At 37.4% G+C, this 15,151-nt stretch overlaps 1 protein-coding gene across 3 annotated transcripts in view; it reads right to left on the bottom strand.

Moving 5' to 3' along the window:
* LOC147571160 (cullin-4B-like) overlaps nt 1–15,151 on the bottom strand; it is a 138,846-nt gene that overhangs the window by 33,054 nt on the left and 90,641 nt on the right. For all 3 annotated transcript variants that reach the window (XM_086696565.1, XM_086696562.1, XM_086696563.1), the window contains 2 exons: nt 2,493–2,598; nt 2,242–2,414 (listed from right to left, as the gene is read on the bottom strand). In XM_086696565.1, the coding sequence (XP_086552691.1) occupies nt 2,242–2,414; nt 2,493–2,598 (279 nt within the window). The remainder of the gene's footprint in view (nt 1–2,241; nt 2,415–2,492; nt 2,599–15,151) is intronic.

Genomic DNA, 15,151 nt, shown 5'->3' with positions numbered 1-15,151 from the left:
AACCTTGGGCAGATATTTCTCCTAAGAGGACATCCATACGGCCAACTGACACATGAAAAGATGCTCAGTATCATACATCATCAAGGGAAATACAAATCGAAACTACAATGATATATCACCTCAAAACAGTCAATGGCTAAAACAAACAAACAAACAAACAAACAAAAAACAAAAAAAAACAAAAAAACAAAACCAGAAGAAAAAGCAGGTGCTGATAAAGATGCAGAGAAAGGGGAATTCTCTTACACTGGTGTAGCTACTTTGGAACACAGTAAGGAGATACCTCAGAAAGTCAAAAGTAGAACTACCCTATAATGCACCAATTTGGTACTTACCCCAAAATGCCAAAACACTAGCTCAAAGGGATACATGCACCCCTATTTTTTGAAGCATTATTTGCAAAAGCCAAATCAAGGAAGTCACCCAAGTGTCCAGGGAAGGATAAAGAAGATGTGATACACGCACACAACCAGAACTACTAAAAAAGAATAAAATCTTGCCATTTGCAACACGGATGGAGCTAGACAAATCCTGTATGATTTCACTCATTTGTGAAATTTGAGAAATAAAACAAACAAGTTAAGGAAAAAAAGCAAGAAACAGACTCTTAACTCTAGAGAACACACTGATGGTTTCCAGAGGACGGGTGGGTGCCTGTGGGAATCGGATATATAGGCGTTGGGAATTAAGGAGGGCACTTGGAAGAGCACTGGGTGTTGTGTGGAAGGGCTGAGTTACTATACCGTCTACGTGAAGCTAATATTCTAATGTATGTCAGCTATAATGGGATTAAAAGTTAAAATTTAATAAAAAATGGTTCGATAGATATTCACATGCAAAAGAATGAAAGTGGACATTTCACTCACACAAAAATCAAATTTAATTAAAACCAGAAAACAAAACAAAACAAAACAAAGAAGACAAATACACAAACAAAAGCTCCTCAAAGAAAACAGGGAAAAAGCTTCAAGACACTGGATTTGACAAAAAGCACAGGTAAAAGCAAAACAGACAAATGTTACTACATTAAACTTTTTTGTGCATCACCGCATAAAGTCAAGGGTTGAAAAGCATTCTACAGAATGAGAAAATATTTGTAAATCATATACATATATGTCATTAATATCTCAGAGGTTATAAATAATTCCTATAATTAAACAACAAAAATATTAAATAACTCAAAATTAAAAAAAAAAGGCAAAGTGCTTGAATACACATTTTTTTCAATGATGATATACGAATGGCCATAATGCACATAAATAGTTGTTCAAACTTATAAATTCTCGTAGAATGCAAATCAAAATGATACTATCACTTTTTTGTCCTTGCAGAATATCTACTATAAAAATATAAATACTAATACTAATACTAAGACGACGACTACTACTACCACTACTAACAATAATAATAATATCAATAGAGAAAATAAGTTTTGCCAAATATGTGGAGAAACTGGAATTCTTCTGCACTGCTGGTGGACTGTAAAACTTAGAAAATTCTATGGAATATAGTATATTGGTTCCTCAAAAGAAAGTTAAAATAAAATGGCTCTATGATCCAGCACACCCACTTCTGGCCAAATGTCCAAACAATTAAGAGCGGAGTCTCAGAGATACTTGTATCTCTGTACAGGCATGTACACTCATGTTCACAGCATCATTATTCACAACAGCCAAGAGGTGGAAGCAACCCAATGATCATCAGTGAATGAATGGATAAACAAAATGTGACATATTCATATAATGGAAGATTCAGCTGTAAATGAAAAAAAATCCTTTTACTTGCTCCTTAGCTACGTATTTAATGAAATTTGAGGACATTATGCTAAGTGAATTAAGCCAGTCACAAAAAGACACATACTTGAAATACTTATGGCTCTTCTTATATAAAGTACCAAAATTAGTCATATTCAAATAAAATAAAAAAAAATGTTATTTACCAAGGCTGGGGTAAAAAGAAAACAGAGTCTTGTTAAAACAGATTTTCTATTTTTTAAAATGAAAAAGTTCTGCATATCTGTTGCACCACAGCGTAGATATATTTAACACTACTAAACCATACACTTCAAAATGCTCATGATGGTAAAATTTTATGTTTTTTACCAAAACACAAAAAACATATTATTCTAATTACTACTGCACCAAAAACAAAACAAAACAAAAAAACAAATAAAAAACAAAAAAACAACTTCTTAAAAGGCATCAGAAAATTAAAGTGACATTAAAGTGAGAAACAAAGTACCGTTTCTTTCATCTGGATTTCATTGATCTTTATCTTGAAGAGTTTGTGTTTGAATTCCTCATTACAAAAAAATACATCACCATCTTCCACATCTCTGCCCTTGGGATTTTTGATAAGAACTCTAGCTCTGCCACAAGCTAATGACTGTAGAGTTCTTCTAAGTTCTCTATCCTCTGAATGAGAAAAAAAAAAAAAAAAAGTTTAGCATTTTTATTACAGCACAGATTTAAACAATTACAATCAATACTTACCTATTCCAGTAGCCACCTTAATTTCTTCTAAGCTGAACCGATTTCCTTCATTAAACATCAACAGCACCAATGTTTGGAAAAGGGTTACCTGAAGTTCTTTTTTGCCCTGTTAAAAGCAACATTCTATTAATTTCTTATAGAAAAATACCAATTTAATGATGATGTAGGTATGACTTTAGCTACTTAAAATCCTCTCTATTTATTATATTAAAATATTAATAGTAATTGAAACGAGTCCTGTTGAGGTCAAAATAGAGCTAAAAGTGGCAGACATTAACAGAAAAAAACAGCATTGGCTGTTTCCACAATAAATAAACATACTTTCCACTTTAGAACTAACAATACATTAGATATTTAAAAACCAGAAAAAATATTTGTGTTATCACCACTCATAATCAAGGTACTAAAAGTGGGTAAACAATTTCCCAACTGCTTCTTTCCCAACCGAAAGAAGTAACAATAAAGATTACAAAATTGTTCTCCTATTTGAGACCGTTCAAAATATTAACTTTAAATTAATTAAATATTAAAGGTGAAATCTGAAGTTTCAAGCATAAGGGGAAAACTCCATGACACTGGTCTTGACAACAACTTTTTGGATATGATACCAAAATATATGATTTGGCGTTTACGAACCCAAAGGATGAACACAGAGGAAGGGAAGGAAAAATAAGATCAAAACAGACAGGGAGACAAACCGTAAGAGACTCTTAAATACAGAGAACAAACTGGGGGTTTGTTTGTTGGGGGCAGTAGGGTGGGGGCATGGGCTAACTAGACGATGGGCAGTAAAGGTGGCAACTGTCAGGGTGAGCTATGGGTGTGATACGTAAGTGATCATTCACTGAATTCTACTCCTGAAACCAATACTATACTATTTTAACTAACTTGAATTAAAATAAATTTCAGAAATAAATAAACAAAAAACAAACAGGTGAGACCAGATCATAATGGAAGTTTTTGTGCAGGAAAGTAAATAAATGTATTCATTATTCATTTCAAGAAAATTAAAGGTAACCTATAGAATGGCAGGAAATACTTGCAAACCCGTCTATCTAATAAGGAGTAATATACAAATACATACAGTACTCATAACTACTCAACAGGAAAAAAAGATCCAAAATAAATCCAAATGAAAACAGGCATAGGGCCTGGACAGTCATTCTTCCAAACAAGATATGTGAATGACCAACTACATGAAAACTGTATAAAACATCATTAGTTAGGGAAATAGAAAATCCAAAAGGGAAGTTCGTCATAAAATTAAAAATGGAACTAACATACAATTCAGCAATTCCACTTCTAAGGATATAGTTGAAAGAAAAAAATAAAATCACTACATCAGAGAAATATGTGCACCTGCTGTTTGCAGGACTGTCTACGGTAGCCATGACATGGAAACAACTTACGTGTCAATGAACAGAAAAATGTATAGAGAAAACGTGATAGATTAGCTTACACAGACAGGTAAGATAGGTATGACCGACACACAGGTAAGATCAGTATATAGAGATATAAATAGAGTTTAAAAAAATAATAATACAGAAACAATGGAATATTATTTATCAATAAAAAAGAGAGAATTATGCCATTTCTGACAACAAAGATGGATCTTGACAGCCTAACTGTAGTGAAATAAGATACAGAAAAACAAACACCATCTCATGGAAAGGGAGAACTACAGACCAATTTCCCTGGTAAATATAGATGCAAAAATTCTCAAGATACTAGAAAACCAAATGCAACAACAGATTTAAAAAATTATTCCCCACTAGCAAGTGGATTTATTCCTGGGCTGCAGGATTGGTTTCATACTCGCAAATCAAGCAACGTGATACAACATACTAATAAAAGGAATGATGGGAACAACATGATCCTTTAAACAGGTGCAGAAAAAGCATCTGACAAAATACAGCACCCTTTGTTGACAAAAAAACAAAAAACAAACAAACAAACAAACAAACAAAACCTTAAGAAAGTAAAAATAAAAGGAACACATATCAACATCATAAAAGACTAATATCCTCAATGGGGAAAACGAGACCTTTCCCCCTACAGTCAAGACCATGACAGGAATGTCCATTCTCACCACTGCTGTTCAACACTGGGTTGGAAGTCCTAGCCTCATCAATCAGACAACAGAAGGAAATAAAAAGCGTCAAAATCAGCAAGGAAGAACTCAAACCTTCACTCTTTTACTCTACATGGAAAAATCCAAAAGACTCCACCAAAAAACTGTTAGCACTGACACATGAATTCAGCAAAGCTGTAAGATATAAAATCAATGGACAGAAATCAATGGCATTACCACACATCGACAATGAAGCAGCAGAAAGAAAAATAAAGGAAGGCCATTTATAATTGCACTAAAAACCATAAAATACCGAGGAATAAAATTAACTGAAGAGGTAAAAGATCTGTATCTTTAAAACTATAGAAACTTTATGAAAGAAATTAAAGAAGACACAAAGAAATGGAAAAGGGTTCCATGCTCATGGATTGGAAGAAAAAATGCTATTACAACGTCAATTCTATCCAAAGCAATCTACATATTCATAGAAGTCCCCATTGAAGTAGTATCAGCACACTTCACAGAGCTATAACAAACAATTCTAAAATTTGTATGGAACCAGGAAAGACTTCAAACAGCCAAAGTAATGTAAAAAAATAAAGCTAAAGCTGGAGGCATCAGAATTCTGGACATCAAGCTTTATTACAAAGTTGTAATTGTCAAGATAGTATGGTCCTGGCACAAAACCAGACACACACAGATCAATGGAACAAAACAGAGAGCCCAGATGGAAGAACTGGAAGATGGTGATGTAGGAGGACACTGGGCTTACCTCGACCTGCTGATCGCTTAGACTCTACCCACATCTGCTTAAATAACCCAGAAAACCACCAGAAGTCTAGCAGATTGGACTCTCTAGAGCCAAGGGTAGACAAGAGGCCCACGGAAAAGGGTAGGAAGGGCAGAGAGGCGGTGCGCACTACACGGACTGGTGGGAAGGAGCCGGGGCAGTGGAGGGCAGCCCGCCTGGCAAGACGAATCCACGAGTCTGGATTACAAAAGCGGAGGGGCTGGACTACGTGAGTTCTGACAGCCAGTGGCACTTAACATCTGGAATGTTAAAAGTCAACAGCTCTGCTCTCGGAGAGCAGAGAGGGCGAGAGGACACTGGGAGGGAGAGGTGTTGAGCCCCTGAAGACAGAGCTCAGCTCGGCATGGGAACAAAGGGCGCTGGCAAGCGCCATCTCCCTCTCCCACCCCCCAGCTGAAATCCCAAAGGGAACCCAGTTCCTGTCACCGAACTTGCTTGCATCTCGCAGATGCCCAACACTGTGCTTTGGTGGATCCATCCCTCCGATGGGTCTGCCTGCCTCCCTCCCAGTGCTGCAAGGCGCCTCCCGCAGGAGACCACTGACAGCAAAGCGAGCTAAGCCTGCCCCTCGTGCCCCATGCACCTTGCGGATCCACCCCGGCTAATACACCAGATCCCACTGAAGCAGCACCACAAACCTGGCAGTGTGCAAGTAGCCCAGACAGGGGCCACTCCACCCCACAGTGAGTCCTGCCCCTGGGAGAGGGGCAGGTAAGGTACACACCAGTCTGACTGTCGCCCCAGCGGCGGGCTGAGGTCAGACATCCGGTCTGACTGCGGCCCCGCCCACCAACACAAGTTACTCCACACAGCACACAGGGGAAGTGCCCTGCAGTTCTGTGCCACTCCCGGGACTATCCAAAATGACAAAACGGAAGGACTCTCTTCAAAGGACTCCAGGAAGTAACGACAGCTAACGAATTTATCAAAACCAGTTTAAGCTATATAAGTGAACAAGAATTTAGAGTAATAGTCATAAAATTAACCACTGGGCTTGAAAACAGCATAGACGACAGCAGAGAAGCTATTGCTACAGAGGTCAAGGGACTAAGAAATAGTCAGGAGGAGCTAAAAATGCTATAAATGAGGTGCAAAATAAAATGGAGGCAACCACAGCCCGGATTGAAGAGGCAGAGGGGAGAATAGGTGCATTAGAAGACAAAATTATGGAAAAAGAGGAAGCTGACAAAAAGACAGAGAAAAAAATCCGGGAGTATGAGGGGAGAATTAGAGAACTAAGTGATGCTATCAAACGTACCAATATCCATATAATAGGAATTCCAGAACAGGAAGAGAGAGAAAAGAGGCTGAAGATGTACTTGCACAAATCACAGCTGAGAACTTCCCTTATCTGGGGAAAGAAAAAGGCATTGAAATCCAAGAGGCACAGAGAACTCTCTCCAGATGTAGCTTGAATCGATCTTTTGCACAACATACCATAGCGAAACTGGCAAATACAAGGATAAAGAGAAAATTCGGAGTGCAGCTAGGGATAAACACACTCTAACATATAAAGGGAGACCCATAAGACTAGTAGCAGACTTAGCTACTGAAACTTGGAAGGTCAGAAAGGAATGACAGGAAATCTTCAATGTGATGCAGAGAAAAAATATGCCCTCGAGAATCCTTTATCCAGCAAGTCTGTCATTCAGAATAGAAGGAGAGAGAAAGGCTTTCCCAAACAAACAAAAACTGAAGGAATTCATCACCACTAAACCAGCCCTACAAGAGAGCCTAAGGGGGATTCTGTAAGTGAAATGTTGCAACGACCACAAAGTACCAGAGACATCACCACAAGCATGAGACTATAGACATCACAATGACTCTAAACGCTATCTTTCTATAGTAACACTGAATGTAAATGGACTATTTGCTCCAAACAAAAGTCATAGGGTATCAGAATGGATAAAAAAAAAAAAGACCCATCTATTTGCTGTCTACAAGAGACTCATTTTAGGCCTGAGGACACCTTCAGATTGAAATGAGACTGAAAGATGGAGAACTATCCTAGTACCAGAAGTCAAAAGAAAGGTGGAGTAGCCACACTTATATCAGACAAACTAGACTTTAAATTAAAGGTTGTAACGAGATGAAGAGGGGCATTATATAACAATTATAGGGTCTATCCATCAGGAAGAGCTAACAATTTTAAATGTCTGTGCACCAAATTCTGGAGCCCCCAAATATCTAAAACAATGAATCACAAACATAGGCAACCTTATTGATAAGAATGCAGTAATGGAAGGGGACTTTAATACTCCACTTATAACAATGGATAGATCATCTAGACACAGGATCAATAAAGAAAGAAGGGTCCTGAATGATACATTGGATCAGATAGACTTGACAGATATAGTTAGAACTCTGCATTCCAAACCAACAGAATATACGTTCTTCTCGAGTGCACATGGAACATTCTCCAAGACAGAGCACATACTGGGTCACAAAACAGCCCTTAATAAGTATAAAAGAATTGAGACCATACCAAGCACACTTTCAGACCACAAGGCTATGAAACTTGACATCAACCCCAGGAAAAAGTCTGGAAAACCACCAAAAGCATGGAGGTCAAGGAACACCCTACTAAAGAATCAATGGGTCAACCAGGCAATTAGAGAAGGAACTGAAAAATATATGGAAACAAATGAAAATGAAAATACAACAATCCAAGCGCTTTGGGATGCAGCAAAGGCAGTCCTGAGAGGAAAATACATTGCAATCCAGGCCTATGTCAAGAAACAAGAAAATCCCAAATACAAAATCTAACAGCACACCTAAAGGAACTAGAAGCAGAACAGCAAGGTCACCCCGCAGGAGAAGAGAAATAATAAAGAGCAGAGCAGAAATAAATAATATAGAATCTCAAAAAACTGTAGAGCAGATCAAGGCAACCAAGAGTTGGTTTTTGAAAAAATAAAATTGATAAACCTCTAGCCAGGCTTCTCAAAAAGAAAAGGGAGATGACCCAAATAGATAAAATCATGAATGAAAATGGAATTATGACAACCAATCCCTCAGAAATACAAGCCGTTATCAGGGAATACTATGACAAATTATATGCCAACAAACTGGACAACCTGGAAGAAATGGACAAATTCCTAAGCACCCATACACTTCCAAAACTCAAACAGGAAGAAACACAAACGGACCCATAAACAGTGAAGAAACTGAATCAGTCATCAAAAATCTCCCAACAAGTAAGAGTCCTGGACCAGATGGCTTCCCTGGGGAACTCCACCAGACATTTAAGGCAGAGAAAATACCTTTCCTTCTCAAGCTTTTCCAAAAAACAGAAAGGGAAGGAAAACTTTCAGACTTATTCTAGGAAGCCAGCATTACTTTGTTTCCTAAACCACACAGAGACCAAGCAAAAAGAGAGAACACTAGGCCAATATCCCTGATGAATATGGACACCAGCAATTTGAATTCAACAGCATTTAAAAGGATTATTCAACAAGATACCAGCAAATCAAATTCAACAGCATTTAAAAGGATTATTCACCATGATCAAGTGGGATTCATTCCTGGGCTGCAGGGCTGGTTCAACATTCTCAAGTCAATCAATGTGATACATCACATTAATAATAGAAAAGGAAAGAAAAAGAAAAAGAAAAAGAAAGAAAAAGAAAAAGAAAAAGAAAAAGAAAAAGAAAAAGAAAAAGAAAAAGAAAAGGAAAGGACCATATGATCCTGTCATTCGATGCGGAAAAAGCATTTGAGAAAATTCAGCATCCTTTCTTAATACAAACCATCGGAAAAGTTGGGATAGAAGGAACATACTTAAAACTTCATAAAAGCCATTTATGAAAAGCCCTAAGCTGATATCATTCTCAGTGGGGAAACACTGAGAGCTCTCCCCCTGGGATCAGGAACACAACACAGATGTTCACTCTCACCGCTGTTGTTCAACACAGTGTTGGAAGCTGTAGCATCAGCAATCAGACAACAAAAGGAAATCAAAGGCATCAAAATTGGCAAAGATGAAGTGAAGCTTTCACTTTTTGCAAATGACATTATATTCTACATGGAAAACCGGGAGACTCCATCAAAAGTCTATTAGAACTGATACATGAATTCAACAAAGCTGCAGGATACATAATTAATGTGCAGAAATCAGTTGCATTCTAATACACTAGTAATGAAGCAACAGAACGACAAATAAAGATACTGATCCCATTCACAACTGCACCAAGAAGCATAAAATACCGAGGAATAAACCTAACCAAAGATGTAAAAGATCTGTATGCTGAAAACTATAGAAAGCTTATGAAGGGAATTGAAGAAGATACAAAGAAATGGAAAAACATTCCATGCTCATGGATTGGAATAATAAATATTGTTAAAATGTCAATACTACCCAAAGCAATCTACACATTCAAAGCAATCCCAATCAAAATGGCCCCAGCATTCTTCTCAAAGCTAGAACAAAGGATCCTAAAAATGTATGGAACCACAAATGACCCCAAATAGCCAAAGTAATACTGAATAAGAAGACCAAAGTGGGAGGCATCACAATCCCAGACGTTAGCCTCTACTACAAGGCTATAATCATCAAGACAGTGTGGTAGTGGCACAAAAGCAGACACATGGACTAATGGAATAGGATATAGATTTCAGAACTGGACTCACAAAAGTGTGGCCAACTAATCTTTGACAAAGCAGGAAAGAAGATCCAATGGAAAAAAGACCGTCTCTTTAACAAATGCTGCTGGGAGAACTGGACAGCAACACGCAGAAGAATGAAACTAGACCTGTTTCTTACTCCACTCCCCCAAATAAACTCAAAATGGATAAAGGACCTGAATGGGAGACAGGAAACCATCAAAATCCTGGAGAAGAAAGCAGGAAAAAAAAACCTCTCTGACCTCAGCCGCAGCAATTTCTTACTTGACACACCCCCAAAGGCAAGGGAATTAAAAGCAAAAATGAACTATTGGGACCTCATGAAGATAAAAGGCTTCTGCACAGCAAAGGAAACAATCAATGAAACTAAAAGGCAACCAACGGAACGGGAAAAGATTATTGGCACATGATATATCAGACAAAGGGTCAGTATCCAAAATCTATAAAGAACTCCCCAAACTCCACACCCGAAAAACAAATAATACAGTGAAGAAATGGGAAGAAAACATGAATAAGACACCTCTCCAAAGAAGACATCCAGATAGCCAACAGGCACATGAAAAGATGCTCAACGTTGCTCCTCATCAAGGAAATACAAATCAAAACTACACTGAGATACCACCTCATGCTAGTCAGACTGGCCAAAATGAACAGCTCAGGATACTACAGATGCTGGAGAGGATGTGGAAAAACGGGAACCCTCTTGCACTGTTGGCTACAAACTGGTGGCAGCCACTCTGGAAAACAGTGTGGAGGTTCCTCACAAAATTAAAAATAGATCTACCCCATGACCCAGCAATAGCACTGCTAGGAATCTACCCAAGGGATACAGGAGTGCTGATGCATAGGGGCAATTGTACCCCAATGTTTATAGTAGCACTTTCAACAATAGTCCAATTATGGAAAGAGCCTAAACGTCCATCAACTTATGAATGGATAAAGAAGATGTGGTTTATACACACAATGGAATACTACATGGCAATGAGAAAGAATGACATATGGCCTTTTGTAGCAACATGGATGGAACTGAACAGTGTCATGGTAAGTGAAATAAGCCATACGGAGAAAGACAGATACCATATGTTTCCACTCTTATGTGGATCCTGAGAAACTTACAGAAGACCATGGGGGAGGGAAGGAAAAAAAAAGTAGAGACAGAGGGAGCCAAACCATAAGAGACTCTTAAAAACTGCGAACAAACTGAGAGTTGATGGGGGGTGGGAGGGAGGGAAGGGTAGGTGATGGGTATTGAGGAGTACACCTGTTGGGATGAACACTGGGTGTTGTATGGAAACCAATTTGACAATACATTTCATACTTAAAAAAATAGAGAACCCATAAATCAACCTACAAATGTTATGGCCTACTGATCTTTGGTAAAGCAGGAGAGAATATCCGAAGTAAAAAGACAGTGTCTTAAGCAAATGGTGACTGGAAAACTGGACAGTGACATGGAGAACAATGAGCCTACACCATGTTCTCATACCACACACAAAAATGAATTCAAACTGGATGAGACACCTAAATGTAAGACAGGAAACCATCAAAATCCTAGAGGAGAAAATAGGAAACAACCCCCCTTTTGTTTGGCTGCAGAAACTTCTTACTGGTCATTGCCAGAGGCAAGGGAAATAAAAGCAAAAATGAACTACTGGGACCTCATCAAGATAAAAGCCTTCTGCGCAGCAAAGTAAACAATCACCAAAATTAAAAGGCAACTAATGGCAGGGTGAACACCTGGGTGGCTCAGATGGTTAAGCATCCTCCTGCTGGTTTCAGCACAGGTCATGATCTTGCAATTGGTTTGTGAGATCAAGCCCCAAATTGGGCTCTGTGCTGACAGCATGGAGCTGGCTTGGGACCCCCTCCTCTCTTTCTCTGCCCCTTCTCTGCTCTTTCTCTCTCCACCCTCTCTCAAGATACATAAATAATCAGTTTTGAAAGAGGCAACCCACAGAATGGGGGGATAGTTGCAGATGACATATCAGATAAAGAGACAGTATCCAAAATCTATAAAGAAATTATCAAACTCAAAAACACATAATCCAATAAAGAAATGGACAAAAGACATGAATGGACACTTTTTTAAAGAAAACACCCAGATGGACAACACACATGAAAAAAACATTCCACAACACTCATCATCAGGGAAATACAAATCAAAACCACACTGAGATACCATCTCACCTATCAGAATGGCTAAAATGGACAACTCAGGAAACAACAGATGTAGGTGAGGATGCAGAGAAAGGGGAAGCTTTTTGCACTGATGGTGGGAATACAAACTGGTGTAGCCACTCTGTAAAACAGTATGGAGGTTCCTCAAATAAATAAAAATAGAATTACCCTACAACCCAGCAACTTCACTACTGGGTATTTATCCAAAGGACACAAAAATGCTGATCTCAAGGAGCATGTGAGCCACAATGTTTATAACAGTGCTTTCAACAATAGCCAAATTATGGAAGGAGCCCAAATGTCCATCAAGTGATAAACATTAAAACAGACTTGGTATATATGTATACATATGTACACACACACACACACACACACACACACACACACACACACACACACACACACACAATGGAACACTCCTTTGTGATGCAGAAAAAAGAATGAAATCTTGCCATTTGCCACAACTGGGATGCAACTGGTGTGTATTATGTTAAGCTAAATAAGTCAGTCAGAGAAAGATAAATATTGTATGATTTCACTTACATGTGAAACAAAACAAGGAAACATAGAGAAGGAAAAAGAAAAATAAGATAAAAACACGGAGGCAAACCATAAGAGACTCTCAGATACAGAGAACCAAACTGAGGGTTGCTGGAGGGGTGTTGTTTGGGGGAATGATCCAAATGGGTGATGGGAAATGAGGAGCACACTTGTTGGGATGAGCACTTACAGTAATATTAATTGATGGATCACTAAATTCTACTCCTGAAATCATTATTACATTATAGGTTAACTTACTTTGATTCAAGGAAAATTTAAAAATTAAAAAAAAATAATTAAAAAATTTTTAATTAAAAAAAGAAAAAAATACTCTATGATCTCATAATGTTTTCCATGGTGTGTACCACTATACATTCCCATCATTCTCAGAGCACGGTCCGTGTCCTACTAATTTCCCAATACTGAGCCTTTTTGCCCATATATGCTAACAGCTGAAGTTTTCAGTACACCTAGCTGAGCTGCCTGGTCTTCCCATGCCAAAGCTGAGGGTCTTCCCATGCCAAAACAAACCGGTGGAGTCTGTAAGAGGAAACTGCTTACTCAAATGTGTAGACAGTAATTCAAGGAATCAAGAATTATGAATAATACAGTGAACATTACACCATGAAAGGCTACTAAACAAAGCTCCAATAACTGATGTGAAAGAAATGAACTCTAAGACAAAGAATTCAGAATAATCCTGCACTATTAGAGAAGTTCACTGAACTACAAAAACATCCTGCAAGACAACAAAAGAAAATTAAGAAAACAATACATGAAACACATATGTTCCACAAAAATATAGAAACCATTAAAGAGAGAAAACAAACTCTCCAGTGGAATAACACAATGACTGATTGAATTATTCAGATTAGAGCTTCAACAGCCATCTCATCACACAGAATAAAGAATCAATGATCTAGGATTATAGGAATCCCAGAAAGAGAGGAGAAAGACACGGGGACAGAAAGTATATTTAAGTAATACGAGCTGAAAACTTCCTACACTGTGCAAGAGATCTGTACATCCAGACCCAAAGCATCCCAAATAGGTTGAACCTTTTAAGGACTATAGTAAGATTCATTAGAGTTACATTATCAAATTTCAAAAATAAAGAGACTTTTGAAACCAACAAGAGAAAAATAACTCATAATATCTAAATGAGCCCAAAAAGGAATACGAGAATTATCACCAAAATTTTGCAAGCCAGGAGAGAGTGGCATGATATACACAAAGTACTGAAATAAACTTTCAACCAAAATGCTATTATTAGCAAAGTTATTCCTTTTAATAAGGAGGACATAAAGATCTTCCTGAACAAAAGCAGAAGTGGTTCATCACCACTGCATCTACGTTATATGAAATTCTAAATGGTGTTCTTCAATCCCAAATAAAACCATGCCAATTAATACCATAAAAATGTAAGAATTTACGATATGTCCTGGTAATTGAAACTACTTTACCAAAGAAAATCCTCTACTATTGTAATGACAGTGCTTAATTTAACATTCTAAAACAAAGTTCACAAACCTGAATATTAAAAATAATAAAGATGTATTAATTTGTTCCATTGAATACACATGTAAATTGTACCTATTAATAATCCAAATGTGAGGGGAGAGACCTAAAAGTATAAAATTACCGTATGCTATCAATATGTTATCAGTTTAATACACAGTGTTAAACACCACATGGTGACCACCAAGGAAAAATATGTAGCAGATAGATAAGGCATTAGGATAAGGAATGAAAGCACCACTAAAAGACTTTATCAAACACAAAGGGCATGCAAGAAGGAAAGTAAAGAATGAAAGATCTGTAAAACATTTGGAAAACAATAAAATGGCAATAATAAGTCCTTATCAATCACTAATTACTTTACACTTACTTAAAAAACTAAATCTCCAAACTAGCAGTAATTATAATCAATATATAAACAATATAATCAATACAATGTATAATCAATAATAACAGAGAGGCGAAAAAATAAGATCCAATGATATGCTGGATACCAAAATACATTTTAGCTTTCAGAGCATATACAGAATGAGAGATAAAAGACATAAAAACATATTTCAAGCAAATGGTGACCAAAAGAAAGCAGGGTAGCTCTATTTATTTTAGACAAAATACACGTTAGGCCAAAAATGGACAGAGAGACAAAATGCTATACAACGATGGGCCAATCAGTCAAGAATGTAACAGTTTAAAATATATATGCAGTCAACACTGGAACATCTAAGTCTATTAAGCAAATAGTGACAGAACTAAAAGGAGAAATAAGTACAACACAGTAATAGTTAAGAACTTTCTTTTCATACATTGTTTCCAAAACAGAGAGTTCATCCAGACAGAAAATCAATTAGGAGACAGATTTGAAAAACAAAACAAAACAAAACAAAACAAAACTACTGAGTTAAGCATACAAAGAATCTT

Source organism: Puma concolor, unplaced genomic scaffold (assembly GCF_028749965.1).
Source record: "Puma concolor isolate L17-30 unplaced genomic scaffold, mPumCon1.1.hap2 unalloc_scaffold_5, whole genome shotgun sequence".
Classification (NCBI taxonomy): Eukaryota; Metazoa; Chordata; class Mammalia; order Carnivora; family Felidae; genus Puma; species Puma concolor.
This window is presented reverse-complemented; position numbering and strand designations above follow the sequence as displayed.